General features: G+C 39.7%; 1 protein-coding gene, 1 long non-coding RNA gene and 1 pseudogene across 3 annotated transcripts in view; 1 reads left to right on the forward strand and 2 right to left on the reverse strand.

Annotated features, from left to right (window-relative positions):
* The window catches only part of LOC306774150 (carboxypeptidase O-like), a 44057-nt pseudogene extending 36404 nt beyond the window's left edge, over nt 1-7653 (forward strand). Inside the window, exons 5-6 of the transcript in view lie at nt 7232-7316; nt 7388-7653. The product of the transcript in view is annotated as a carboxypeptidase O-like (transcript). The remainder of the gene's footprint in view (nt 1-7231; nt 7317-7387) is intronic.
* A 2742-nt stretch (nt 7654-10395) lies between these two features.
* Nucleotides 10396-12100, reverse strand: LOC306773856 (nucleotide triphosphate diphosphatase NUDT15-like). The gene is made up of 3 exons (XM_079263798.1): nt 11881-12100; nt 10688-10884; nt 10396-10596 (listed from the first exon to the last, which is right to left on the reverse strand). The coding sequence occupies exons 1-3, from the start codon at nt 12024-12026 to the stop codon at nt 10469-10471; spliced, it is 471 nt and encodes a 156-aa protein (XP_079119924.1). The 5' UTR covers nt 12027-12100; the 3' UTR covers nt 10396-10468.
* A 9037-nt stretch (nt 12101-21137) lies between these two features.
* LOC306773858 lies at nt 21138-26264 on the reverse strand. Its single transcript, XR_013771816.1, has 3 exons — nt 26171-26264; nt 25988-26060; nt 21138-24575 (listed from the first exon to the last, which is right to left on the reverse strand). It is a non-coding gene; the product is annotated as an uncharacterized lncRNA (long non-coding RNA).
* Nucleotides 26265-26905: the final 641 nt, after the last annotated feature.

Raw genomic sequence — 26905 nt, forward strand, 5'->3', positions numbered from 1 at the left:
ATCACCATGACAATCTCCCGTTCCACCACATTATGATGAGAATCTCCTGTTCCACCCCGTCATGAGAATCTCCCGTTCCACCACATCATTATGACAATCTCCCGTTCCACCATATCATCATGAGAATCTCCCATTCCACCTCATCATCATGAGAATCTCCCGTTCCACCCCGTCATGAGAATCTCCCATTCCACCACATCAGAAGAATGTCCCGTTCCACCTCATCATCATAAGAATCTCCTGTTCCACCACATCATAAGAATCTCCCGTTCCACCACATCACCATGAGAATCTCCCATTCCACCACATTATGATGAGAATCTCCCGTTCCACCACATCATGATCATCTCCTGTTCCACCTCATCATCATGAGAATCTCCTGTTCCACCACATCATGAGAATCTCCCGTTCCACCACATCATGATGAGAATCTCCCGTTCCACCACATCATGATGAGAATCTCCCGTTCCACCACATCATAAGAATCTCCCGTTCCACCACATCACCATGAGAATCTCCCGTTCCACCACATTATGATGAGAATCTCCCGTTCCACCCCGTCATGAGAATCTCCCGTTCCACCACATCATCGTGAGAATCTCCCTTTCCACCACATCACCGTGACAATATCCCGTTCCACCACATCACCATGAGAATCACCCGTTCCACCACATTATGATGAGAATCTCCCGTTCCACCCCGTCATGAGAATCTCCCGTTCCACCACATCACCGTGAGAATCTCCCTTTCCACCACATCACCGTGACAATATCCCGTTCCACCACATCACCATGAGAATCACCCGTTCCACCACATTATGATGAGAATCTCCCGTTCCACCACATCATGAGAATCTCCCGTTCCACCACATCATGATAATCTCCTGTTCCACCTCATCATCATGAGAATCTCCTGTTCCAGCACATCATAAGAATCTCCCGTTCCACCACATCACCATGAGAATCTCCCGTTCCACCACATTATGATGAGAATCTCCCGTTCCACCCCGTCATGAGAATCTCCCGTTCCACCACATCACCGTGAGAATCTTCCGTTCCACCACATCACCGTGAGAATATCCCGTTCCACCACATCATGAAATCTCCCGTTCCACCACATCATGAGAATCTCCCGTTCCACCACATCATCATGAGAATCTCCCATTCCAACTCATCATCATGAGAATCTCCCATTCCACCACATCATCATGAGAATCTCTCGTTCCACCACATCATCATGAGAATCTCCCATTCCACCTCATCATCATGAGAATCTCCCGTTCCACCACATCATGATTAGAATCTCTCGTTCCACCACATCATAAGAATCTCCCGTTCCACCACATTATGATGAGAATCTCCCGTTCCACCACATCATGATAATCTCCTGTTCCACCAAATCACCATGAGAATCTCCCGTTCCACCTCATCATCATGAGAATCTCCCGTTCCACCTCATCATCATGAGAATCTCCCGTTCCACCCCGTCATGAGAATCTCCCATTCCACCACATCAGAAGAATGTCCCGTTCCACCTCATCATCATGGGAATCTCCTGTTCCACCTCATCATCATGAGAATCTCCTGTTCCACCACATCATGAGAATCTCCCGTTCCACCACATCATGATGAGAATCTCCCGTTCCACCACATCATGATGAGAATCTCCCGTTCCACCGCATCATAAGAATCTCCGGTTCCACCACATCATCATGAGAATCTCCCGTTCCACCACATCATCATGAGAATCTCCCATTCCACGTCATCATCATGAGAATCTCCCATTCCACCACATCATGATTAGAATCTCCCGTTCCACCACATCATAAGAATCTCCCGTTCCACCACATCACCATGAGAATCTCCCATTCCACCACATTATGATGAGAATCTCCTGTTCCACCACATCATGATAATCTCCTGTTCCACCTCATCATCATGAGAATGTCCTGTTCCACCACATCATGAGAATCTCCCGTTCCACCTCATCATCATGAGAATCTCCCGTTCCACCACATCATCATGAGAATCTCCCGTTCCACCACATCATCATGAGAATCTACCGTTCCACCACTTCATGAGATTCTCCTGTTCCACCACATCAGAAGAATGTCCCGTTCCACCTCATCATCATGAGAATCTCCCGTTCCACCACATCATCATGAGAATGTCCCGTTCCACCACATCATCATGACAATCTCCCGTTCCACGACATCATAATGAGAATCTCCGGTTCCACGACATCATCATGAGAATCTCCCGTTCCACCACATCATCATGAGAATCTCCCGTTCCACCACATCATCATGAGAATCTCCTGTTCCACTACATCATGAGATTCTCCCGTTCCACCACATCAGAAGAATGTCCCGTTCCACCTCATCATCATGAGAATCTCCCATTCCACCTCATCATCATGAGAATCTCCCGTTCCACCACATCATCATGAGAATGTCCCGTTCCACCACATCATCATGAGAATCTCCCGTTCCACCTCATCATGAGATTCCCCTGTTCCACCACATCAGAAGAATGTCCCGTTCCACCTCATCATCATGAGAATCTCCCATTCCACCTCAACATCATGAGAATCTCCCGTTCCACCACATCATGATTAGAATCTCCCGTTTCACCACATTATGATGAGAATCTTCCGTTCCACCACATTATGATGAGAATCTCCCGTTCCACCACATCATGTTAATCTCCCGTTCCACCTCATCATCATGAGAATCTCCCGTTCCACCATATCATCATGAGAATCTCTCGTTCCACCACATCATCATGAGAATCTCCCATTCCACCATATCATCATGAGAATCTCTCGTTCCACCACATCATCATGAGAATCTCCCATTCCACCTCATCATCATGAGAATCTCCCGTTCCACCACATCATGATTAGAATCTCTCGTTTCACCACATCATCAGAATCTCCCGTTCCACCACATTATGATGAGAATCTCCCGTTCCACCACATCATGATAATCTCCTGTTCCACCTCATCATCATGAGAATCTCCTGTTCCACCACATCATGAGAATATCCCATTCCACCAAATCACCATGAGAATCTCCCGTTCCACCTCATCATCATGAGAATCTCCTGTTCCACCACATCACCATGAGAATCTCCTGTTCCACCACATCATGAGAATCTCCCGTTCCACCACATCACCATGACAATTTCCCGTTCCACCACATTATGATGAGAATTTCGTGTTCCACCCCGTCATGAGAATCTCCCGTTCCACCACATCAGAAGAATTTCCCGTTCCACCTCATCATCATGAGAATCTCCCGTTCCACCACATCATCATGACAATCTCCCGTTCCACCACATCATCATGAGAATCTCCCATTCCACCTCATCATCATGAGAATCTCCCGTTCCACCCCGTCATGAGAATCTCCCATTCCACCACATCAGAAGAATGTCCCGTTCCACCTCATCATCATGAGAATCTCCTGTTCCAACACATCATAAGAATCTCCCGTTCCACCACATCACCATGAGAATCTCCCATTCCACCACATTATGATGAGAATCTCCCGTTCCACCACATCATGATCATCTCCTGTTCCACCTCATCATCATGAGAATCTCCTGTTCCACCACATCATGAGAATCTCCCGTTCCACCACATCATGATGAGAATCTCCCGTTCCACCACATCATGATGAGAATCTCCCGTTCCACCACATCATAAGAATCTCCCGTTCCACCACATCACCATGAGAATCTCCCGTTCCACCACATTATGATGAGAATCTCCCGTTCCACCCCGTCATGAGAATCTCCCATTCCACCACATCACCGTGAGAATCTCCCTTTCCACCACATCACCGTGACAATATCCCGTTCCACCACATCACCATGAGAATCTCCCGTTCCACCACATTATGATGAGAATCTCCCGTTCCACCCCGTCATGAGAATCTCCCGTTCCACCACATCACTGTGAGAATCTCCCTTTCCACCACATCACCGTGACAATATCCCGTTCCACCACATCACCATGAGAATCTCCTGTTCCACCTCATCATCATGAGAATCCCCTGTTCCACCACATCATGAGAATCTCCCGTTCCACCACATCATGATAATCTCCTGTTCCACCTCATCATCATGAGAATCTCCTGTTCCACCACATCATAAGAATCTCCCGTTCCACCACATCACCGTGAGAATCTTCCGTTCCACCACATCACCGTCAGAATATCCCGTTCCACCACATCATGAAATCTCCCGTTCCACCACATCATGAGAATCTCCCGTTCCACCACATCATCATGAGAATCTCCCATTCCACCTCATCATCATGAGAATCTCCCATTCCACCACATCATCATGAGAATCTCTCGTTCCACCACATCATCATGAGAATCTCCCATTCCACCTCATCATCATGAGAATCTCCCGTTCCACCACATCATGATTAGAATCTCTCGTTCCACCACATCATAAGAATCTCCCGTTCCACCACATTATGATGAGAATCTCCCGTTCCACCACATCATGATAATCTCCTTTTCCACCAAATCACCATGAGAATCTCCCGTTCCACCACATCATGAGAATCTCCCGTTCCACCACATCATGATGAGAATCTCCCGTTCCACCACATCATAAGAATCTCCCGTTCCACCACATCACCGTGAGAATCTCCCGTTCCACCACATCACCGTGAGAATATCCCGTTCCACCACATCATGAGAATCTCCCATTCCATCTCGTCATGAGAATCTCCCGTTCCACCACATCAGAAGAATGTGCCGTTCCACCTCATCATCATGAGAATCTCCCGTTCCACCACATCATCATGAGAATCTCCCATTCCACCTCATCATCATGAGAATCTCCCGTTCCACCCCGTCATGAGAATCTCCCATTCCACCACATCAGAAGAATGTCCCGTTCCACCTCATCATCATGAGAATCTCCTGTTCCACCACATCATAAGAATCTCCCGTTCCACCACATCACCATGAGAATCTCCCATTCCACCACATTATGATGAGAATCTCCCGTTCCACCACATCATGATAATCTCCTGTTCCACCTCATCATCATGAGAATCTCCTGTTCCACCACATCATGAGAATCTCCCGTTCCACCACATCATGATGAGAATCTCCCGTTCCACCACATCATGATGAGAATCTCCCGTTCCACCACATCATAAGAATCTCCCATTCCACCACATCATCATGAGAATCTCCCATTCCACCACATCATCATGAGAATCTCCCATTCCACGTCATCATCATGAGAATCTCCCATTCCACCACATCATGATTAGAATCTCCCGTTCCACCACATCATAAGAATCTCCCGTTCCACCACATCACCATGAGAATCTCCCATTCCACCACATTATGATGAGAATCTCCTGTTCCACCACATCATAATAATCTCCTGTTCCACCTCATCATCATGAGAATGTCCTGTTCCACCACATCATGAGAATCTCCCGTTCCACCACATCATGATGAGAATCTCCCGTTCCACCACATCATGATAATCTCCTGTTCTACCTCATCATCATGAGAATTTCCTGTTCCACCACATCATAAGAATCTCCTGTTCCACCACATCACCATGAGAATCTCCCGTTCCACCACATTATGATGAGAATCTCCCGTTCCACCCCGTCATGAGAATCTCCTGTTCCACCACATCACCGTGAGAATGTCCCGTTCCACCACATCACCATGAGAATCTCCCGTTCCACAACATCATGAGAATCTCCTGTTCCACCTCTTCATCATGAGAATCTCCCGTTCCACCTCATCACCATGAGAATCTCCCGTTCCACCACATCCCAAAGCTGTTCTGTTCAATGTAGATCTGGTGACTGTGGAGGCCGTTGGAGGACAGTGAACTCATCATCATGTTGAAGATGATGTGAATTTGCGACATGGTGCATCATCCTGCTGGAAGTTTCCATTAGAAGATGCTAAACTGTGCTTATAAAGGGACGGACATGGTCAGCAGCAGGACTCAGATAGGCTGTGCTGGTTAAACCAGGTCATGCTGGTATTCATGGACAAATGTGGGTCAAGAAAGCATGTGGAGCTGAAATGGAGACTCATCAGACCAGCAACGTTTCTCCATCTTTTATTTTCAGTTCTGGTGAGTCAGTGTGAATTGTAGCCTCAGTTTCCTGTTCTTACTGACAGAAGTGACACCTAGTGTGGTCTTCTGCTGCTGTAAGCGGTGCTAGCTCTAGCCTTTCCCAGTAGGCGTGTATTTAGTAGCAATCAGCTACGTCAGCTATGAAATAGCATCAGGTCATCACAGCATGACACCTTCTTTTAAATATAACAAAGAAAAGCAATGAAACAAAGGTGAATGGTGAAAATCCAGAAGTTTGTCTTCTTTCTTCGAACAGCAACAAAAATTCATTTTGTGTTTAAACATGAAGATTTTTCCAAACAAAGGTGACGTTTCTTTCACTGATTGCAGTGTGTTAAGGTCTGCCTCGAGGATCAGATTGATAACAATGGAAATGTGAAACAAATATAGTACGGGTTGGATCAGATGCCGTGGGTCCCTTCTGTGTTTTTTACTGGAAATGCAAAAAGAATGCGTACTGACCCACCCCTAGCCATCCTGAACCCCGTGGAGGAAACAGAGCTTTTTAGACCCCTCTACCTTCCCTGACAGCTACTTTCCTTACCGAGGAGTTGGGGAAAAAGTGACTGTACACCATCTGCTTCAAGGTTGAACATGTTTTGTGTTCAGAGACTGCATATCTTGATTGGAACTAGCGCGTAATTGACTTCGTGTTGCCTTTCTATCATCTCCAACCAGTCTGTCCATTCTCCTCTGACATCAACAACTAGATATTTTCTCTTTCAGACCTACTTTGTAAACCCTGGAGATGGTTGTGTGTGAGAAACAGCTTCAGTCCTCAAGCTGATATTTCTAGAAGCACACTGTGACTGCAGTGTTTCCTCACTCTGTTCTCACACCCCCACCACAGTGTTTGTGCGACATATCGAAGATGGCGTCATACATTAGGAGCACATTTCTCATGTTTTTCAAGTGACTGAATTCTCTGCTCATTTTGCTGTAATATGTCGATCGCAGGATGGAGCCATGAATACAGATGAAGCCCCAGAACATTTTACTCTCCAAATCTCCTGTTTTAGACTCGTATTAGAGCACGAAAGTAGTCTTGTGCATTGCAGTGATTACCTGACAAAAGCTATTTTCTGGTTCCTCAGATGGAAGTGGGACTGAAAGCAGCCAATGCTATTTACAACGTCCACGGGAAATACTACAAAGTTGGAGCCTCACCAGATATATTATGTATGTATTTACTGCAGAAACAACTGACTACTACCTCATTTTACCTAACCTTAAAATAAACCTTTCTTCAGACCCCAACTCTGGCTCATCCAGAGACTGGGCCCGGATGCTGGGGATCTCATTAGCCTACATCTTTGAGCTGAGAGACAATGGGACACACGGCTTCCTCCTCCCAGAGGATCAGATCCAGCCGACTTGTGAGCAGGCCTACAGCGGAGCTCTCCACATCATCACCTACGCCCACGATAAGACCTTTAACGGTGCCGTAGCAACCGCCATGGCGACCCTTTGGACCGTGCTGTTAGCAGCAGGCATCACCACAGCCAACTTGATGTGAAGAGAAAAGATCCTTTTTTTTTATTCAGTCTTACATCCTGATTGAATCTGCTGTTTTATCACATTTTAGAATAAATGCAAAAGCATTTTGTGAATAAACAATAATGTATATTTCATAATAACAGCTGCAGCTTTAGTTGTTGAATGTTTGTTTTGCGTGAATGTCAAATTCCTTCCAGTCATTGATGGAATTAAACATTTTATACATCAGTGAAAAGAATTTAGATTGGATTTTTTCATTCATTCATTCATTTTACATTGCGGAAGACACAAAGAACCAGATTTACAATCGGACTCCAAGTGACTCCACATACAAAAAAGATCCTGACTGAAGTCTGTTTGGGTCCATCAGAGATAAGATGATGTTTACAGAGTTTATCTACTCGACCCGACCCTGGATAAACGGCAGAAAATGGATGGATGGATGGATTCATGGATAGATGGACAGAAGCGCAGATGAATAGATGAACCCCCATCATGTTTATCCTCTTTACATTTACTTAATGTGATTCTTGCAGCCGTACTGTGAGCAGACCCTCAACTGTTGAGCAGCAGCATTGTAACAGATAAAACGACATCATCTGCATACATCAATGCAACCTGTCGCACAATGAACCACAGACAAAAAAAAAAACAGGACACATGATGCCTGTCTGACCCCAGCACTTATTTTAAAAGGAGAAAACTGTTTCTCTATGTCATGGGCATTAACTGGTGGGTGCACTATAAGGATAAAATTCCATCTATAGATTTGGGAACCCCTCTGTTATATAATAAACTTTTCATGAGTTATATGACCAAAAGTTTTTCAAGCATCAATAAAACAAAAGTTGTAAAACTGTGTCCAGTATCCAAATCCAAAATCTCTTTCATGGATGTGTAATATACAAAATTTTTAAATAATTGTCATGTTACGCTCTATTTTTCTATATCAAGTAAAAATGAGTAAGTAAAAAAGGAGTATTGCAGATACTGATACTTTTAAATAAGATTGTCCAAAGCATTTATTTAACATGCTGTGTTTAAAAATGTAGTATTATCTTGCCAAGAAAGGCAGATTTTGGGCATGGAAGTGCATCGTCATAGCAGTGAACCAAATCCACGAAAAACAACTTTAAACTCCTTATTTAAGAAGATGCTGGGAGTCTTTCAGCCGGTAATTTAGGGGACTGCAAGATGAAGCACCTGGTGTCATGCGATTAGCAAGTCCGTTGTTGCATCTGACATTCTGGTCCATACTTCTTAACAGCTGGTGGTGTGTGTGCTGCTGGCGGGAGGCCATTTGCTTCCTCATTTACCTGTGTAGCTGAGACGAACCAAAACTAAAATATCGATGATTACACTATAGTATCAACTGAAAACACCACCGTTGGTATCCATATTATACCAGTCGAAATAGCAGAGGCTGTGTTTAGTTGTACAGCTGACACACAACCAGCAAAAGAGAAGATCAGAAAGAAGAAAATGCAGAAACCGCCAAATAAAAAGCACATGAAGAAGACGCACGAGGTGAGATCAGCAAATTATTCTTCTTCTGGTGTTTTCAGACAGCTACAATCTTTACATCAAAGCATTATCTCTACCAACTGGTGTCAAAACATGGAAGTGAACTCTGAACTCAGAATTGCCCCAGAGTAAATGAACTGACTTCAACATGGCAACATAATAGACATATGGAAATATGAGTACGGCGATGCAAGACTGTTTTATTGACGTCCAGATTTAGTACATAGGGGAGCAGAAATAGACCTTTACAGAGACTGACGGGAAGGCCGTCCCAAACATGCGCATTGGTGCATAAACAGTCATTACTCGTGCCGTATTAAAAGTCCAAATTTGGCATTGTCTCAGTGACCAGGGCTGAAATAAAACTGTTCGAGTCCCTGGGCCCAGAGTGTTCCAGGGACCCTCTTCCACACAGCAACATTGTCTAAATTGGGAATGATACACTGTTAAACGACATTTCCAACATCCCTCAGCCAGTGGTACCAATAGCAATACACTAGACACTGTGGTGTAACTATCTCACTTTTATATACATTTTGTTTTATGTCCAAACTGCTGGTGTATGCCCTATGTGGCCCCCACGTGGGTCCCAAGTGGGGACCGTCCCCATAATTCTTATTGGATAATCTGGTCTTGTCAGTGACAGACCCTGGTTTTGTTTATGTAGGTGCCTTGTCATAAATGTCAACATAACCAACTAAAAACTATTTTATCATCCTTATGCAGGAAGTTTGCAATGTTTTAAAAATGGCTTATATTTTGAGTTTTCATCACTGGTTGTCCAGAAGCAAAATTATTACTGCTGTCATTTTAAAAATCTGGATTTGGTTTTATTTTTGTGAGAAAAGACCATTTTGGGGGATTTGGTGCCTGGTCATGGCAGTGGATTAAAAAACGGATACAGGGTGACCCACCTGATGTCACAATTTATCACACATTACATTTTACATTCTGGTCCATACCCCTTACCAGTGAACTCTGATAGGGATTTATTTGTACTCATTTTGGTGCTCAAAAGCATTCACTTGCACAATTTTTTTATAGGAGGTATCTTTGCATCCCTAAACACTGTTACACACATCTATAAACTGGAGTTAAACCCGCCACACACTGGTGGTGAAACTGTATTGGGTCTGACTGGAAAATTAAACCACACTTCAATTCCACATCTTGCATCAGGTGGAATTATTGCAAAGAATAAATCTGAGTGGCAATCTCATCATGACTGCAAACTAGACACTTTCAACAACATCAAGTTTAATTTGTTGTTTTATAATAATAAATAATAACAGTTTACGATGAAAGGCTCCTCATGTCACAAAGGAAATTCGGGTTTCCGTGCTCCTGAAAGGCTGGAAGCCTTGCTGTCTCAGACCGGCCAGCGGCAGGAAAAGTTGCTGCTCTGGAGGAAACTCGTCCCAACGTGTCCAGGTCCAGCCTGAAAGACAAGAAGTCAATACTCAGCATTAAACCTGATGAACTACAGATGAATTATGACAAGTTAAAAACAGTATTTCCACCGTTTGTACCTTCATTCTTGTCTGGCTCCAGGTTCTCTGGCTCTCCAGGCTGCCTCCTGTCCAGTTCTCCTTGCATGATAATGGTGACATAGTGGTACTGCTCCTCCAGTTTGATGGAGTTTACCACTGAAGCAAAGCAGACATTCACTAAATGCACTCCAGTTTCCTCCAGTACTTCTCTGTGGGCACATTCTTCCCATGTTTCCCTTTCAAAGACATGAAATCGGGGTCATCCAAATCCATAGACTGTATATAAAGAGATGGACGTAGCCTCCGTGGTGTCACCCATAGGTTTCTGAAGAGCTGAATTGAAGCTTGGTGGGCGGTTCCTATCATCGCCATTTTGGCAGAGGCATGCGCATCATCTCGCCCGGAAAATACATATATGGGCAAAGAGGTGGAGCTGAGAGTGGGGCTGTGAGCGTCATTGTGGATGATTGACATTGAGTGAACTCCGAGCTTTCTGTAGCGAAGAGCTAACCGAACTAACCCGGAGATAAGAGCTAACCAGAGAACGGAGGTAAGCAAGCTAAAGCTAAGCCACGTTGTTTACTGGCTAAAAACTGGTTGTTCTACATTCTTCTTACTTCAAGAGGGAGATCGGGTACCTGTCAATCAAAAGAACAGGTACCATATATATGCTAAACTTCAAGATTAAATTACTTTTAAACGGGCAAGTTAGAAAAAAATTCACTCCTCTCACAGTTGTCATAAAGATAAACCTGACCTATTAAACCAAAAATGGATTTTTGAACCAGGCTGTACACATGTTTATTTCGGCTGTGAAGTTGGTCTTTTTAACATGAGAGTCTATGGGGATTTGCAGTCAGCCCCTAGTGGAAGAAGGGGGAACTGCAGTTTTATACACTACCACATAGGCTGCACTTTTTACTGCCGAAGGCTCTGTCCATCTTTCATGTACGGTCTATGTCCAAATCCTTTTCCTTCTTTAATGTCAGAGCAGGCCGTGTGCTGCGGGATCATTACCTTCCACCAAACTCCACTTAAAAAACAGCTAATTTAAAGTTGAGCACCATATTTTACCATTAAATTCCAAATGATTCATTCAGATCGTGTTTTTTGTGTTTACTGAAAAAGTTCGGGAGTTATTCAGTATTCATAAATACATTAATACGTGACAAACTTACACCGTAAGTCAGTAAAAGCTTTGTGAACTGTTATTGTGCTAGCAAGCTACCTACCCGAACTCCAGGTGACCACCGGGGAGCTGGTAAGTTCCTCTGCCCACTGCACTCTTCCGTTTCCCCCAAAAAACACAGCCAGGGTGGGCAGAGTCAATCACCAGTACCCCAACTCCGACCCCTGGACGTTTAACCTGTTTGTCCATCTGAACACAAAAATTAGTTCAACATTTTCAACCTTTCCTGCAACGCCATGCAGATGCTCCATCACAAGATAGTTCCCTGTCGTCCACTTCCGTGTTCGCCGAAAACACGGAAATATTCGCGAGTTATAGTCTTTCACCCATAGAGTCTATGTTTTCACCTCAAAATTAGAACGGAAAATAATACAAAAACAAATTATATGTAGCTTTTAATGGTAAAAACTTGTCTAATTTAGCCCATAAATTTGCATAAAGTGTATTAAAAGTGTTCTTGATTTGATTAAATTATAATGATCCATCCATCCATCCATTCATTATCCTCACGGCTTAGACCGAGGAAGTGTCGCAGGGAAACTGGAGCCCATCCCCGCAGCGAAAGGCAGGGTACACCCTGGACAGCTCGCCAGTCCAAGCAGAAATTATAATGATACTTGTTAGTAATACAATTTCATTCTACAACGGGGTGCAATACTGCCATCTGGTGACTATTTATGGAAGGTGTTTTGTTTGTTTTTATGATCAGTGAATATACAAACTCGTTTAGGAAGTAAACAAGATCATGACAGGAGAGATCTAAAGGGTCTGCACATAAACATAAACACATCAATTTATAGGTTGGAACAATGGGATTCATGCTGAGCGTAAATCAAGAAAACACTGAAAACAAAAGCCCAAAAAAACCTTGCACATCAATATCAGAAAAGCACTTTGTATGGAAATGAATGGAGACTAAATGAAAACAGATGAGCAACAGACTTTTCTTCTTTAAAGATCTTTTTGCAATCTTACTTTTTCTAGGGGTGAGAACAGTGAAAACTTGTTCTTAATAGGGAATTTTTTATTTATTTTTTTTTAAATATTATTTGTTCATTACAATGTAGAGGTAACCCACTGAACGTAATACTAATAATAGTATCAGAAGTATTTGGATATATAATATTAGAAAGCCAACAGAATGGAACATTATTATTTTTCTGCATTATTATGGGAAGATTATGGATTTGTCTAGAATTTATTATGACGTTATCCTACTGTTATAGTCAAACTTTGTTCTTAGACATTGTCTGGATCTGATGGGGTTTTTTTTTTGTTTTACTTCTTTTATTATATTTTATTAATGCTTACAATGCTTTTATTTCACCGATGTTAAATGTTTGGCATTTTCTTTAGCTGGGACTAAAGGTCTTTATAAATAAAAATTAATATAATGGTATTTCAACAATGACTTTTTATTGCTGGTCATCATCCTATCGCCTGGCCTGGGCATTCTCAGGCTCCAGCCCCGAACATTTGTCATCAAACCCCGAATGATTTTTCAGTCCAGAAGGAAAAAGTTTAACTGAGTCGCCTTATGACGGTAAAGAGGAAGGTAGTTTTGTAATTTCTAGACTTCAGTGAATGCAACATAGGTAAAACAATTCGACCAATCGGAGGGGAGTTTTACGGAAGCGGGAAATTCTCCGTGTTTTGATTGGCTGACAGCCTGGCAGTTTTATCCCCAATCTGAACTACTCTGATATTATTCCTAATTTGAGTGGACATTAGCAGTAAACATAGAAATCATACGATTATTATTTTTTAATTTAAAGAATTGTGGCGGCTGCCAATGGACAGCAAGACCAACACATGAAACAGGGAAACAAACAAGCAATTTAAATCTTGTATGTCTTCAGAATTACATTAACATTAGGCAGATCATTGGTGAGAGTTAGTACTTCGAAGGTTAAGCTAGTTATGCTAAACCATTACCCTTGCCCTTTGCTGTTATACACATTTGTATTACTTTGTATTTATTGATATTTTAGTACTGTAACATTGTTTTTATTTTCATTCTGTGCAGCACTTTGGAAACTGTTCATGTTTATAAAATTGAATTTTCCTTTGGGGATTAATAAAGTATTTTTCATTTCATAAAATGTGCTGTATAAATCAAATGGATTGAATTGGATTGGATTAAAACCAGTGGTGAAATCTATTTGTGACTGGAGAACGTCCCGAATTTCCCAAAACCACCAAGGAGAGGTAAGTGTGTGTGTGCTTTTTGTTGTAGTAGATGAAAACAGCTTTAACGTCATGTTGGAAGTTTTGTTTCTAGATGCTGCTTCAGTTCAAATGTAGATAGAAAAAGAAAAGCTTTATTGTAATGTTATTTACTAATTTGTTTACCTGCAGGTCTCTGGCTGTTCAGCAGTTAAAGTCCAGCTGTTAAAGATGGTTTTACATCTTATGTTGCTTTACAATATATTTATATTTGGAATACAAAATCAGTCTTTCATCCTCTCATCTTTGCGTGGGTGTTTATTTATAAATGAGGATGATGGTTCTTGTTTAAATGTGTTGCTCCAGAACAGGGCTGTTGAAGACTGGGAGGGACAGATCAGAGTAGACCAGCAGACTAAACTAGGCTACACTACTGAATAAATATATTGTAGTTTTGTTCGGACCAAGCAGCAGCAGCCTCCGGTGATTAAAAGTGAAGCCTATGTGGAAGTGCCATAAATTGCAGTTCATCAGTCCCCTTCATCCACTAGAGGCTCCAAAACAGAACAAATTCCTATAGACTCCCATGTTAAAAAGACCAACTTCAGAGCAGAAATAAACATGTTTAACGCCTGGTACAAAAAACATTTTTGGATCAATAGTTTAGGTTTACCTTCATGACAACTGTGGGGGTGAGTGAATTTTTTTCTAACTCCTCCGTTTAAAAGTAATTTCATTTTGAAATTTGGCATATTTAGAATGTGTCCTTTTGATTGACAGGTACCTGATCTTCTGCCTTACGTGAGATGAATGTTGAACAACTGCTGTTTTTAGCCGATAAACAGCGTGACTTAACTTTAGCCCGCTTACTTCTGCTAGCTGGTTAGTTCCTTTTACCGACTGGTTAGCTCGGTTTGCTCTTAGCTACAGGCAGCTTGGAGATCGCTCGATGTCAGTCATCCACCCCCATGCTCACAGCCCCCCTCTCAGCTCCACATCTTTGCCCATTTTTGTATTTTCCAGGAGAGAAGACACGCATGGCACTGTCAAGATGGTGATGGTAGGAATCGCCCAAATGAACTTAAATTCAGCTCTTCAGAAACCAACAGGTGATGTCACGGAGGCTCCACCCATCTTTTAATATATACAGGAGTGTCAAACTCGAGTCCTCGGGGGCGGTATCTGGAAGGTTTTTGTTGTTTCCCTCTACCAACACAGCTGATTCAAATCAAATAGATGCAGCAGCTTCTTGTCAGCCTATCTATCAATTTCAGTCAGTTGTGTTGGAGCATGGAGCCAACAAAAACCTGCAGGATACCGGCCCTCGAGGACAGGAGTTTGACACCTGTGGTCTATAGTTCTGACTGAGGGCTGTATTTCATGTTGGCAGTTATTCTTGTCGAGATTTGTCAGTATGATTATTACTTTTATTAGGTGCTTAGAATTGTCTCCTGTGACGTTTTTTAGTGAAAGACAAAAAACTCCAACAAAAAACAACCTCAGGACAAATTAGTTATTTTTAATTAAACATCTCAACAGCTCGTTTTAAAAATCTCCTCTTTTATGACATCCAAAACCTATTAAGTTCCTCCCTCTGTTGGTCTTCAACACCTCCCGTGTCTGTGTGGGCCTTACTCGCCCTGCCCATCCTCAGCCGACAGGAAGCAGTCGAAGCTGCGGCCAGCCGGATTCAGGAGGCTTTTAAAGACAAACTCCCAGAATCAAAGGAAAAACAGGACAACACAGGATTAACCACAACATTAAAACTTAAAAGAGGATCCTTTCTGACTCTCCTTGGGCAATCTTCACAGCAGCAAAATGTAAGTATTAAAAATATAATTCAGAAAAAGTATGTATTGTTTGTGTAGAAGGGCTAATGCTAAAAGCAAATATTGATACTAATAGCTAATGCTAGCAGTCGTTTAGTACTAATTACTCAGTTCTCTGAGCGATTCATGCTACTGTTTAATTTATTTTTAATTCAGTGTTTTTTGTTCGTCAAACATTTAAATTTGTTAATCAGAAAAACTATCGCAGGATGTAGGTAGGGGTGTGTATTGTAAAGAATCTGGTGGTACAATATTTATAACAATACGGGCCAACAATACAGTATATTGTGATATATCAGGATACTATGAGCAAGACGAAATATAGCAATTTTTCTTTACTAGTAGTAGAACTGAACGCTGATGTGAATTCTGATGTATCATTATTTTCTAACACGCCTGATGATGTTAGCATCAGTCTGCCTGCTCTCTCTACCAACTTCCTCCTCGCCTGTTAACCCTGTAAAATCATTTAATCATTCTTGTGGACCAACAAAGAATTTTTAATGGATTAATTTAACTCTTGACCCTGATTTAACAGTAGTGTTTATTGCTGCAGTATCAAATGCTAGAATACAGTATGGATTCAGTGTTTACTGGAGTTCAGATGTCAGCCTGGAATCATTTACTTCTCAGGAATCTTAGTTTTCCAGCTTTCCAGATTCAATTCTATTTTTTTTTTAGGTGCAGATTCCATTGAAATTTCAATTCTCATTATTCTTCAATATTGCTGATTTTTGTAGACTAAACAAAATCTACAAAACTTTTTTTTGCTCGTCATTTTTCTTTATTCCAATTATGAAAAACAACACAGTTGCCAGACCATCATTCTGGCTGAACCATTCTGCTGCTATAATTCCCAAGAAGACAAGTAAAAAGATCATAAGATCAATAATAATAATAAAATTTTGTCATGGATTATTTGTATTAATTTCCATTTTTTAAAAAAGTAGATTTTTTTTAACAAAAAAAATAGGGTAACAACTTTACAATACAGGCCACAAAATTTGCTTTGTTACTCAGGAACTACTGAGAAAGGAAACATTCAAGAAACATTAGGCAAGGCAAGTTTATTTGTATAGCACCTTACAAGACAATTCAAAGTGCTTTACATGAAACGTTAAAAGCATTACAGAGAAAAAGTATAAATGAAAATACAAATAACAAAATCATAATAAAATCATAAATTATATTAAAATAATTAGAAGCAGAATTAAGTAAAAGTTACTGTGCAGATGTCATGCATAGGCGCATGAGAAAAGAAATGTTTTTAATCTGAATTTAAAAGTTTCTACATTTGGTGAAAGTTTAATCTCCACTGGCATATGGCAAGCCGTTGTGTATTTATTACATATCTTTGATATCAGACATTACTTTTATTCACTAGTTGTCACTATGCACAAACTAGTTAGCATGTGCTCACATTTCATGGGCATTTTTAATTGACAAGTGGAATTCCAATCATTTATAGTAACAGTTTTTTAAAAAAAAAATTTTGTTGTTGTTTTACTTGTTATCTGCTGTGACAGAAAGTTTTACTTGATAATTAGTGAAAAAAATCAAAAATGTCGACTAGCTATAAACTGAAGAAAAAATCTAAAACCACTTGTTAATTAGAAAGTTCTAACATGTTTTCCAGTTAACTAGTTAAAGCATAGTTTGATTTTAATGATTATTTAAAGAGATCATAATTGTTCACTAGTTGACTATTGAAAATCTAAACTGCCACTAGTTACAGTAGTTACACTTAATGCTAATTAGGAGGTGGGATAGAGGGTTAAAAGCACTTCTCTGATTGGGTCTACAGCTGTAACAACCCAGTGAATATTTAACCCTTAAAAGTCTGAAACATTTTTGTTGTTTGCATCCACAAGAACACCAGAAAGTATATGTACAACAACTAATAAATTTGATTCAGCAGGACAAAAAGAAAACAAGAAACATATTGATTTTTGTCTTGAACATAGTCATTGCTGTGTGTTATTACTTTTAGAGGTTTAAAATGCTGAAAGATAAATATTTGCATTTTTGAAGCAGAAGAAACACACCAGAGTTTCCTTTAGTTTATTTTTACCTTGGTCACAAACATTTTATCAATGAACATATCTCGAAGAGAAAAATTGGTCTGGTTCAAAGTAAATAAGTTGTATGTGACAATAATGTTCACATACATCTTAGAAAGTTTTAAATAATGACATAAAAATGATGAGAAATCGGTAAAAGATGCCATCATGACTTGCTGTGCTTCTATTGGAAAACACCCAGGAAGCCTCATCTGTTAAAACAGATCTGATTTTAAAATCCAGGTTAAAGACCCAGCTGCTCTCAGCTGCATTTCCAGAGGTATTATTTATAAGCTTAAATTTAGACTTTCTTTAAAGCTGAATTTTTAAACTTGATTTTTATCTAGTGTTTTAAAACAATGTCTTTATTTTACATTTCACTTGTTTTTAATCTTAAATTATGCTTCTTCGCAGACATCATTACCTATAAAACCTTGTTTCTGTTTAAAAACAGTAAAGTGATGTTCATGTTGCTGCTAACAGTGTTTTTATATTTTGTCAAATAATTTCAAAAGACTAGCATGTTCAACAAGAAATGAAATATTAAAATCAGACTATCTCTGGTGTTCAGCTTTCTTCAGTTTCTGGAAATGTTTTGGCACAGTTTGGCAAAATAACATACCTTCCTTCCACATTTCCTTAAATAAAGAGGGTTGTATGTGTTATACATGTTTACAAATGTCTATTTTGTTTTAACACTAATGTCTATGCTAAAAAAAAGTTTTATACTTTTGCAGTCTATCCTTTGGATTGCCTTATCTCCTGACTCCATCCATCCATCCATGAAAAATATCTTATATGCTTCTTTTAGACTAATAAACTGTCATTGTACACACATATAGCAAAAAATGCTTCAATGCAACTAACAGCTGGGAATTGAGTCCCACGTATATGCCATTTAGTAACTTCTCCAGTAACATTTGTATTGCACTTTAACATAAAACCATCCACAAACACACACTCACACAATGGAAGGATTGGTATTAAGAGACTGCTGGAAAGTTTGTTTGAGTTTAAAAGAGAAAGCAAAGTGACCTCATTGGTGACTCACTGAATCTGCTTCCATGAAATTGTTTATGATAAAACTATTCATCTCTCTATCTATCTATCTGTCCATGGTGAAATATAAACAACTTTATCAGCACTAAATCACAATGGTGTAAAATGTACCCAGTTTAATCAAACTTTGTGCTTCAGGTAAGACTTTAAGATGATAATAATAAAAAGGCTACACAACGAAATAGAGGAAACTCAAGGGTAACCCACTAACAAAATTCCTATAGGAATCAAGATTTCTTTAAAGTTTGTTTTTGACTAATTTGGTTCTTTGAATAGTTCTGATTTTGGTTTTTATAACATAAAGGGTCATCATACTGTACATATTTAGTCTCATTTTCTAAACAAACACTTTGGGCCCTGTGATGGCTATGTCTACAGCCACACATAGGTGATACCCAAATGCGTTACACATACACTTAGATTGATTTTGTTCAACCAGGATTTAATTTGCAGACCAATATGAGACATCCATTTCATGTAGCATCACAACTATTCTGAAAAAGCACACATTTTAGTTTATGTTGTGATGGTATGGTTTTCATTTGTTTTTTCCTTGAGTTTCAGTGGCTCCAGTCCCTTGGCTGTGAACCAGCAGCTGGCCACGGGGTGGAGTCAGCTAATTGGACTGAACCAGTGGCAGAAATGGGAGGGGGAATTTAGGGTTTTCTTCTGTTCATTTAGTTAGGTTTTGTGTGTCATCCCCTTTGTCTGTTTTTGTTTGGGCTGATTAGCCACTATTTAAGCTTACCCTTGTGTGTTATTTGTTAGGTCAGTTTGTTTCATTTTGTTGCTTGGGTCCCTTCTGTTACAAATTCTTTGATTATAGTTTTGTTAAGTTGACCTCTTTTATAGGCCTGATTTATTCATTTATGTTAAAACAACTTTTTCTTTTTTTGGGTCAAAATAGAACCCTATGTTACGACCCGTTAGGAAGGTTGGTGCAACAAAGTACGGTGGACACCATGGATGCGAAAGAAAGGCATTTTATTTTATACCCCTGGATAGCCGACACAGTGTAGTTAAGCATGTAGCAACACGCTAGTTGTTTGTTGGGGTAACGGGAACAGCTGAACAGAAAAAAAAAGGACTGCAAAAGCACATAATAAATCACAAAACACAGCCAATGCAGCTGTTCCCATGAATGGAATAGAGTGGTCTGATGAACTCAACCCAGGGTGTTCCAAAACCCAACCAGGGCAAGACCACAAAAAAAATAAACAAAACAAAAGACTGAATCCCAAATCAGTTCACAAGATTCACACACAGGAATGTCCTGTCATGAAAGTCAAAATGTTATTAAAGTTCACCACAGACATAGGTCTCAAAGAAATCCCATGAAGGTAAACATCACAAAAAATGTCCAACACAAAACCCAAGTTGAGGGGGACAACCACCAGAAACAGACAGCTGCTTCCCCCTCCAGCTGAAGTGCAGCAGTGTCCTTTTATTTCCTGGCTTGCTCCCAAAATGGCACTCTGTGAATCCATAAGAAGAGGAGGAGTTGAAGGTGTGTCCACAGTAACCACTCGTGGATCAGGGGGGCAGAGCTTGCACTTTCATCCAGAATGGAGATCAGGTGTGGTTCTTTCACAGGTGCTCGTAACACCCTATTTTGTGAACTTTAAACCTGTGCCTGACTGTGCTTCACTGCTCGGCCGATCACAGGCCCAAACAAATGTAAAAATAATCAAATAAAATTTGAAAAAAAGAAAAGAAAAACAGTTAAAAACCATAATTTATTCATGTAGTTGAAAGACCACAATGACAAATATAAAGAGAAATGCAACACCAGTCCATCCTTGCCATACAGGTGACCTGTTTGTTGCTATGTGGCACTACTGTGACCGATGCCTCTTGTCAAACTAATGCAGTTGAAACTTTGTAATGTCCCTACCAGTAAACAAGTAAAACAAATTACCTTGTTAAAATGGCCTTGTGACACTCGTCCCACGAGTGACAGTTCACACAAGTGCACTTGTGCAGTTGACACTTTAAAAAATTCCTTCCACTAAAGTTTTTTCTTGTTAAATTTTACTAGTTTGACAAGTAACACAAATGTAACTAGTTGCACTAGCTGCACTAGTACAGTTCATGTTTTTAAAATTCCCCACCAGGACACAAGTAAAATAATGTTAAACTGAACAAGTTACTCAAGTGTTGTGTCAATAGTGTTACTTGTGGCACAAGTAACACTAGTGCTACTGGTGTTATTTGTGCACTAGTGTAACTTGTGTCACTAGTGGCATCAGTAAGACTAGTGCTACTAGTAACACTAGTGTTATTTGTGTTACTTGTGCACTAGGGTTGTGTCACTAGTGTTACTAGTGGCACAAGTAACACTAGTGCTACTAGTAACACTAGTGTTGTTTGTGTTACTTGTGCACTAGTGTTGTGTCACTAGTGTTACTAGTAGCACTAGTGTTATTTTTGCTACTAGTGTAACTTGTGTCACTAGTGGCATAAGTAACACTAGTGCTACTAGTAACACTCGTGTTATTTGTGTTACTTGTGCACTAGATTGACTGATTGAAAAAGGAAATAAACAGTGAAAACGTTAATATTTGTTTGGAATTTATTTTTTACGTTTACATTTACACCGTTGTTCAGAAAACTGATGGATTATACACAAACAAAAATGTAGCAACAAAATGGTAAAAAGTTAAGAGTATTCAAAATTTAAGTGTAAATAGAATTATTCTTTAAAATAATATGAAAAGTTGCAATATCTATGTAAATTACAGCTCGGGGTACTCAAAGAAACTGGATTTCATTAAAGTTTTGTTTATTTTATTAATTCTGGCTTATCAAAGTAAGAGTTATGTTCCATTGTTGTGATTAAATGCATCCCTGCTGAGTTACCATGGTAACTTTAGCTGGAGCACAACGCTGAGAACAATTCAATCCATTCAAATATCAGCCTTTTCTTTGTTTTTAAAATTAAAATAAACCTTTATATTTAATCAAACCTTGTATGCAAAAAAGGAGGATTATTTTAAATTAATGTCAAAACAAATCAACCATGAAATGATAGCAGCAATTCTTATTAGATTAAATTCTGTGTACAACAAAGAGGCCCGTTCAGATTTAAGGAACAGAAAGCGAGCAACATATTCATGGAGATTCACAGAGAGAGACAGCGCGATAAACCTTTGTTCAAGTCCGTCTGGATGAGTGGATCAAAAAAGGTTGAATGGTACATCTTAGGGCTCAATTAAGAGATGGTGACGGTTGAGTTGTACTACTTCGGCTGGATTTCTTTCTACAGAAACTAACCTGAAAAACCCATTTAAGTTCTAACCTGCATATAACTATAATGTAAACAAAACATTGTTTACATATTTGAAAGAAAATCTTGCCTCTGTGCAGTTTTTCTATTTTGTGTGGATTCTCATGTGTCCTTTTAACATATTACATCGCCTAAATAATTTGCCACAAACCTCACAGCTGAATGGTTTGTCTCCTGTATGGATTCTCATGTGTTGGTTTAAGTGTGTCTTTTGACCAAATCTCTTTCCACATTCATCACAGCCGAATGGTTTGTCTCCTGTATGGATTCTCATGTGTGTGTTTAAGGTTGTTTTTAGACTAAATCTTTGTCCACATTCATCGCAGCTGAATGGTTTGTCTCCTGTATGGATTCTCATGTGTCTGTTTAAGGTTGCCTTGACTAAATCTATGTCCGCATTAATCACAGCAGAATGGTTTGTCTCCTGTATGGATTTTCATGTGTTGGTTTAAGTTTGTCTTTTGAGTAAATCTATGTCCACATTCATCACAGCTGAATGGTTTGTCTCCTGTGCGAATTCTCATGTGTCTGTTTAAGTTTGACTTATGACTAAATCTCTGCCCGCATTCATTACAGCTAAATGGTTTGTCTCCTGTATGGATTCTCATGTGTCTGTTAAAGCTTGCATTTTCACTAAATTTCTGTCCACATTCATCACAGCTGAATGGTTTGTCTCCTGTATGGATTCTCATGTGTCTGTTTAAGCTTGCCTTTCGACTAAATCTCTGTCCACATTCATCACAATTGAAGGGTTTCTCTCCTGTATGCATTTTTATGTGTTGGTTTAAGGTTGTCTTATGACTAAATCTTTGTTCACATTCATCACAGCTGAATGGTTTGTCTCCTGTGTGGATTCTCATGTGTTGGTTTAAGTATGTCTTTAGACTAAATCTCTGTCCACATTCAACACAGCTGAATGGTTTGTCACCTGTATGGATTCTCATGTGTCTGTTTAAGCTTGACTTTTCACTAAATCTCTGTCCACATTCACCACAGCTGAATGGTTTTTCTCCTGTGTGAATTCTCATATGTGTGTTTAAGCTTGACTTGTGACTAAATCTCTGTCCACATTTATCACAGCTGAATGGTTTTTCTCCTGTGTGAATTCTCATATGTGTGTTTAACTTTGACTTGTGACTAAATCTCTGTCCACATTTATCACAGCTGAATGGTTTGTCTCCTGTGTGAATTTTTATGTGTTGGTTTAAGTATGTCTTTAGACTAAATCTTTGTCCACATTCACCACAGCTGAATGGTTTGTCTCCTGTGTGGATTCTCATGTGTCTGTTTAAGCTTGCCTTTCGACTAAATCTCTGTCCACATTCATCACAGTTGAAGGGTTTGTCTCCTGTATGCATTTTTATGTGTTCGTTTAAGGTTGTCTTATGACTAAATCTTTGTTCACATTCATCACAGCTGAATGGTTTGTCTCCTGTGTGGATTCTCATGTGTTGGTTTAAGCTTGCCTTTCGACTAAATCTCTGTCCACATTCACCACAGCTGAATGGTTTGTCTCCTGTGTGGATTCTCATGTGTTGGTTTAAGGTTGTCTTTAGTCTAAATCTTTGTCCACATTCATCACAGCTGAATGGTTTGTCTCCTTTGTGGATTCTCATGTGTCTTCTAAGATTTACTTCATGAAGAAAGGTTTTACCACAGATCTCACATCTGACATTGTTTTTGCCTTTCTGAAAAATGACACATTGCAAAGTTTTTAAACATTTCTTACTGTTCAAACAGCTGAAAGACCTTTTGGTTAAGCGTCTCTGATGAGATCTTTGGGAGTGAAACTCTTCACCACATTCAGAGCCGAGTGATTTTATGTCATTGTTACACTCCACACCACTGTTTACATCTGATCCATGTGCCCTGCTGTCATTCAAGTCTTTTTCACCACCCTCCATTGCAGTTACAAAATCTGACAAATGTTTTTACTGTGAAGAGCCTAAAGCCTTTTTGTCCCTATTTGGTTGTAAACAAGTTTTTGAGTCTGGATTACAGGTTAGTTCTGGTCCTCTTCATCAGGTTCTGATCTAATCTGTTCAGCAGGGTTGTTGATCAGAGCTTCTACCTGTGTTGCCTTTAGTTTTGGTTTGATGGAGGTGAGCTGATTATAACCAAGGCTGAGATTCTTTTTCATAATCTTCGTTCTTCACAGTAGCATCATCATTAGTAAACTGTTCACCCGCCCATCATCAACTGTTTTCCATCCTGGCTGGCCATACTTCCTCTGTTTTCTGAAAGAGATGGGACTTGAGGTTCCGTTTGTCCAGATTCCATTTATAAAGGAACTCCCTTTTTCATCACCAACTTCAACTCATCACATCTTCAGGAAATCCTGAAATTAAAGAGAAAAAAAAGCTGGATTTCAAGAGAAAATTCATCGCCACATTAATAACTTTGAATAGAATTGGATAAAAATCCACAAAATATATTTCCACAACTGACCAACTCATCCAAAATTGTATCATATTTGTATAACCAACAATACGAAATATTGCGATATATCAACATACTATGAGCAAGACAATATATGGCAATTTTTCTTTGCTAGTAGTAAACACTGAATGCTGTTGCATATTTGACATCAACTTACAGAATAACTGAGGATCTACATTTCACTGCAGAATAAATAAAAACACTGATCATCTTTACATCTTTATCATCTGAACATCTTTATGGACAATATGAATAAAGAAATGAAAATCTGCCACATCAGTAAATATCAGTAGCTTGATAAAAATTGGTACAGTCCTTTTGAATATTGATATAACATTGTCACACAAAATAATGAGATATTTTGATATCTCAACATTTTCTTACACCCCTACCATAGAGTGGACTATATTGGAAAAGGGATATGTTGTGGGTGTGTCCCTGTTGTGCGCTCAGAACATAAGGAAAGAAGGATCAGGCAGCTTCATAAAGTCCAGTGGTTTACTTTACATAGTCAGGCTTATTACATCACAGCAGCACAATAGGTACATATAATATTTACATCCAATTTGTTTTGGTATGTACATGTGTAGGGTGTGAAATAAAATAAAAGAAAATAATATTCACATTAATAACAAATAAAAATCTGCATGATTAACTATTACGTGCTTAAATACAGGTAAATATGTTTTAGGTTGTCATAAATGTGCCTGTTAGGCTAACTTCACTTTAATACTTGGACACAATACAATGCTGAAATCTAGTGGACGAATGGAATCACGCATTGGGAGACACGTTGCGCACTGGAATCTCTTGTCAGCACAAGAAAAATACAAGAAAACTTGTCCAACACAATATTGCAAATGCATATCAACGTAGGACAGATGTAAGCTAAGGAGAACGTAAAGAATAAAAAGCATCATTTACGCAGGTTAATGTACTGAGGAAAATACAACCTATTTCAATAACTTAGACAAATACAGCTGTAACTAGTCTATCGATTGTTGGTGTGGAATGTAGATAGTTACAAAATAGAATGAGAGGTTTATATATTTTACAGTTTTTTTTTTAACATTATTAGGTTATATTACTATGACACACGTGTCTGTTATTGCTCTATGAATGGGACTGCAAGACGAGAATAAAAAAGGAAAAAGACAAGGAGACGCTTTATTTTGAAATCCAAAGTAATAGTTGGTGGCGATTGACTTTACGGTAAAGTTGAAAGTAAACGCGCACTTGAAATAAAGTGTAGGCTGGCTTGACCGCGGATACGCGTGAAGCGGCTCGATTGACCGCAGTGTAAAGTCTCACCTCCTCTCCTGACGAGGCTTCCCTCGATTTAAACAAAAACGTCTTTATCTGGTTCTTTTGTGGCGAAGTTTCTCTGCAGAAGATAGGAACGAACATTAGTCGGTATAAAAGCTACATCGGACTCGCCAGCTATAGTTTAAAATAGGGTACTAATTAATAATTCAATAATGTTGCAGAAAATACCTTGCGATGAAATTAAGCGGATCCTCGCGATATTTATAAACCGTCGTCTTGCTGCAGTTGTTTCTTCTTGTTCGTCGTCTTCTTCTTCTCCGGCAGACTGAACGCCGTCAGGCGTGCTGCTGCCCCTCACAGTCTAAAAGTAAAACTACATCAAGGACAAATCCTCCAATGTAGATTGGAAGACTAGACAAAATATCACATTCCACGAACATATGACGGCCAGTCTCTGTTTTCCTGCCACAAACAGTCTGAAAACTCTCTTTCCAATAAGGGGAAGGTCTGTTGCAAGAAAGGTGGTTGGGTCCAGACGACTGTAATGAGCAATGGTCCCTGGGACTGGGTGGCAACTAAATCAGTGGTAGCTATACTATACATTTTACATACCAAAATTTAAAAAAAAAAAAAAAAAGGCTAATCTATTTATGTATTTATTTATTTGCTTTAAAAGAATATGAAAATGAAGTATTATGATTATTAGTAATACTAACTTTATTAATTCCCTCGAAGCACAAGCAGACACAAGTGGCTTTCTTGTGAGAGGTTTATTTGTAGACTTCTCCACAAACGGCACTGTGAAAACTGAACAAAAATATTAAAGAAAAAATAAACACAGTGTCAATTTGACATATAAACCACATACACAGCCAGTAAATAACGTTTTGCTAAAGTAAAATATAAGTAAATAAACAAATACCTCGCTGGCTGCATGCTCCTTGCAAGGGAACTATTCAGTCC

This window comes from Telmatherina bonti (genome assembly GCF_933228915.1).
Source record: "Telmatherina bonti genome assembly, chromosome: 24".
Taxonomy (NCBI): Eukaryota; Metazoa; Chordata; class Actinopteri; order Atheriniformes; family Telmatherinidae; genus Telmatherina; species Telmatherina bonti.

Bases quoted from the DNA above. Each gene is read 5' to 3' on its own strand.
- LOC306773856 (XM_079263798.1), bottom strand. From the start codon at position 12,026: ATGGACAAACAGGTTAAACGTCCAGGGGTCGGAGTTGGGGTACTGGTG. The intron at 10,885-11,880 runs GTAGGTAGCTTG...TGTCTTTGAAAG, and splicing joins GGTGGTCACCTGGAGTTCGG to GGAAACATGGGAAGAATGTG. The intron at 10,597-10,687 runs GTACAAACGGTG...CTTGTCTTTCAG, and splicing joins GGAGCCAGACAAGAATGAAG to GCTGGACCTGGACACGTTGG.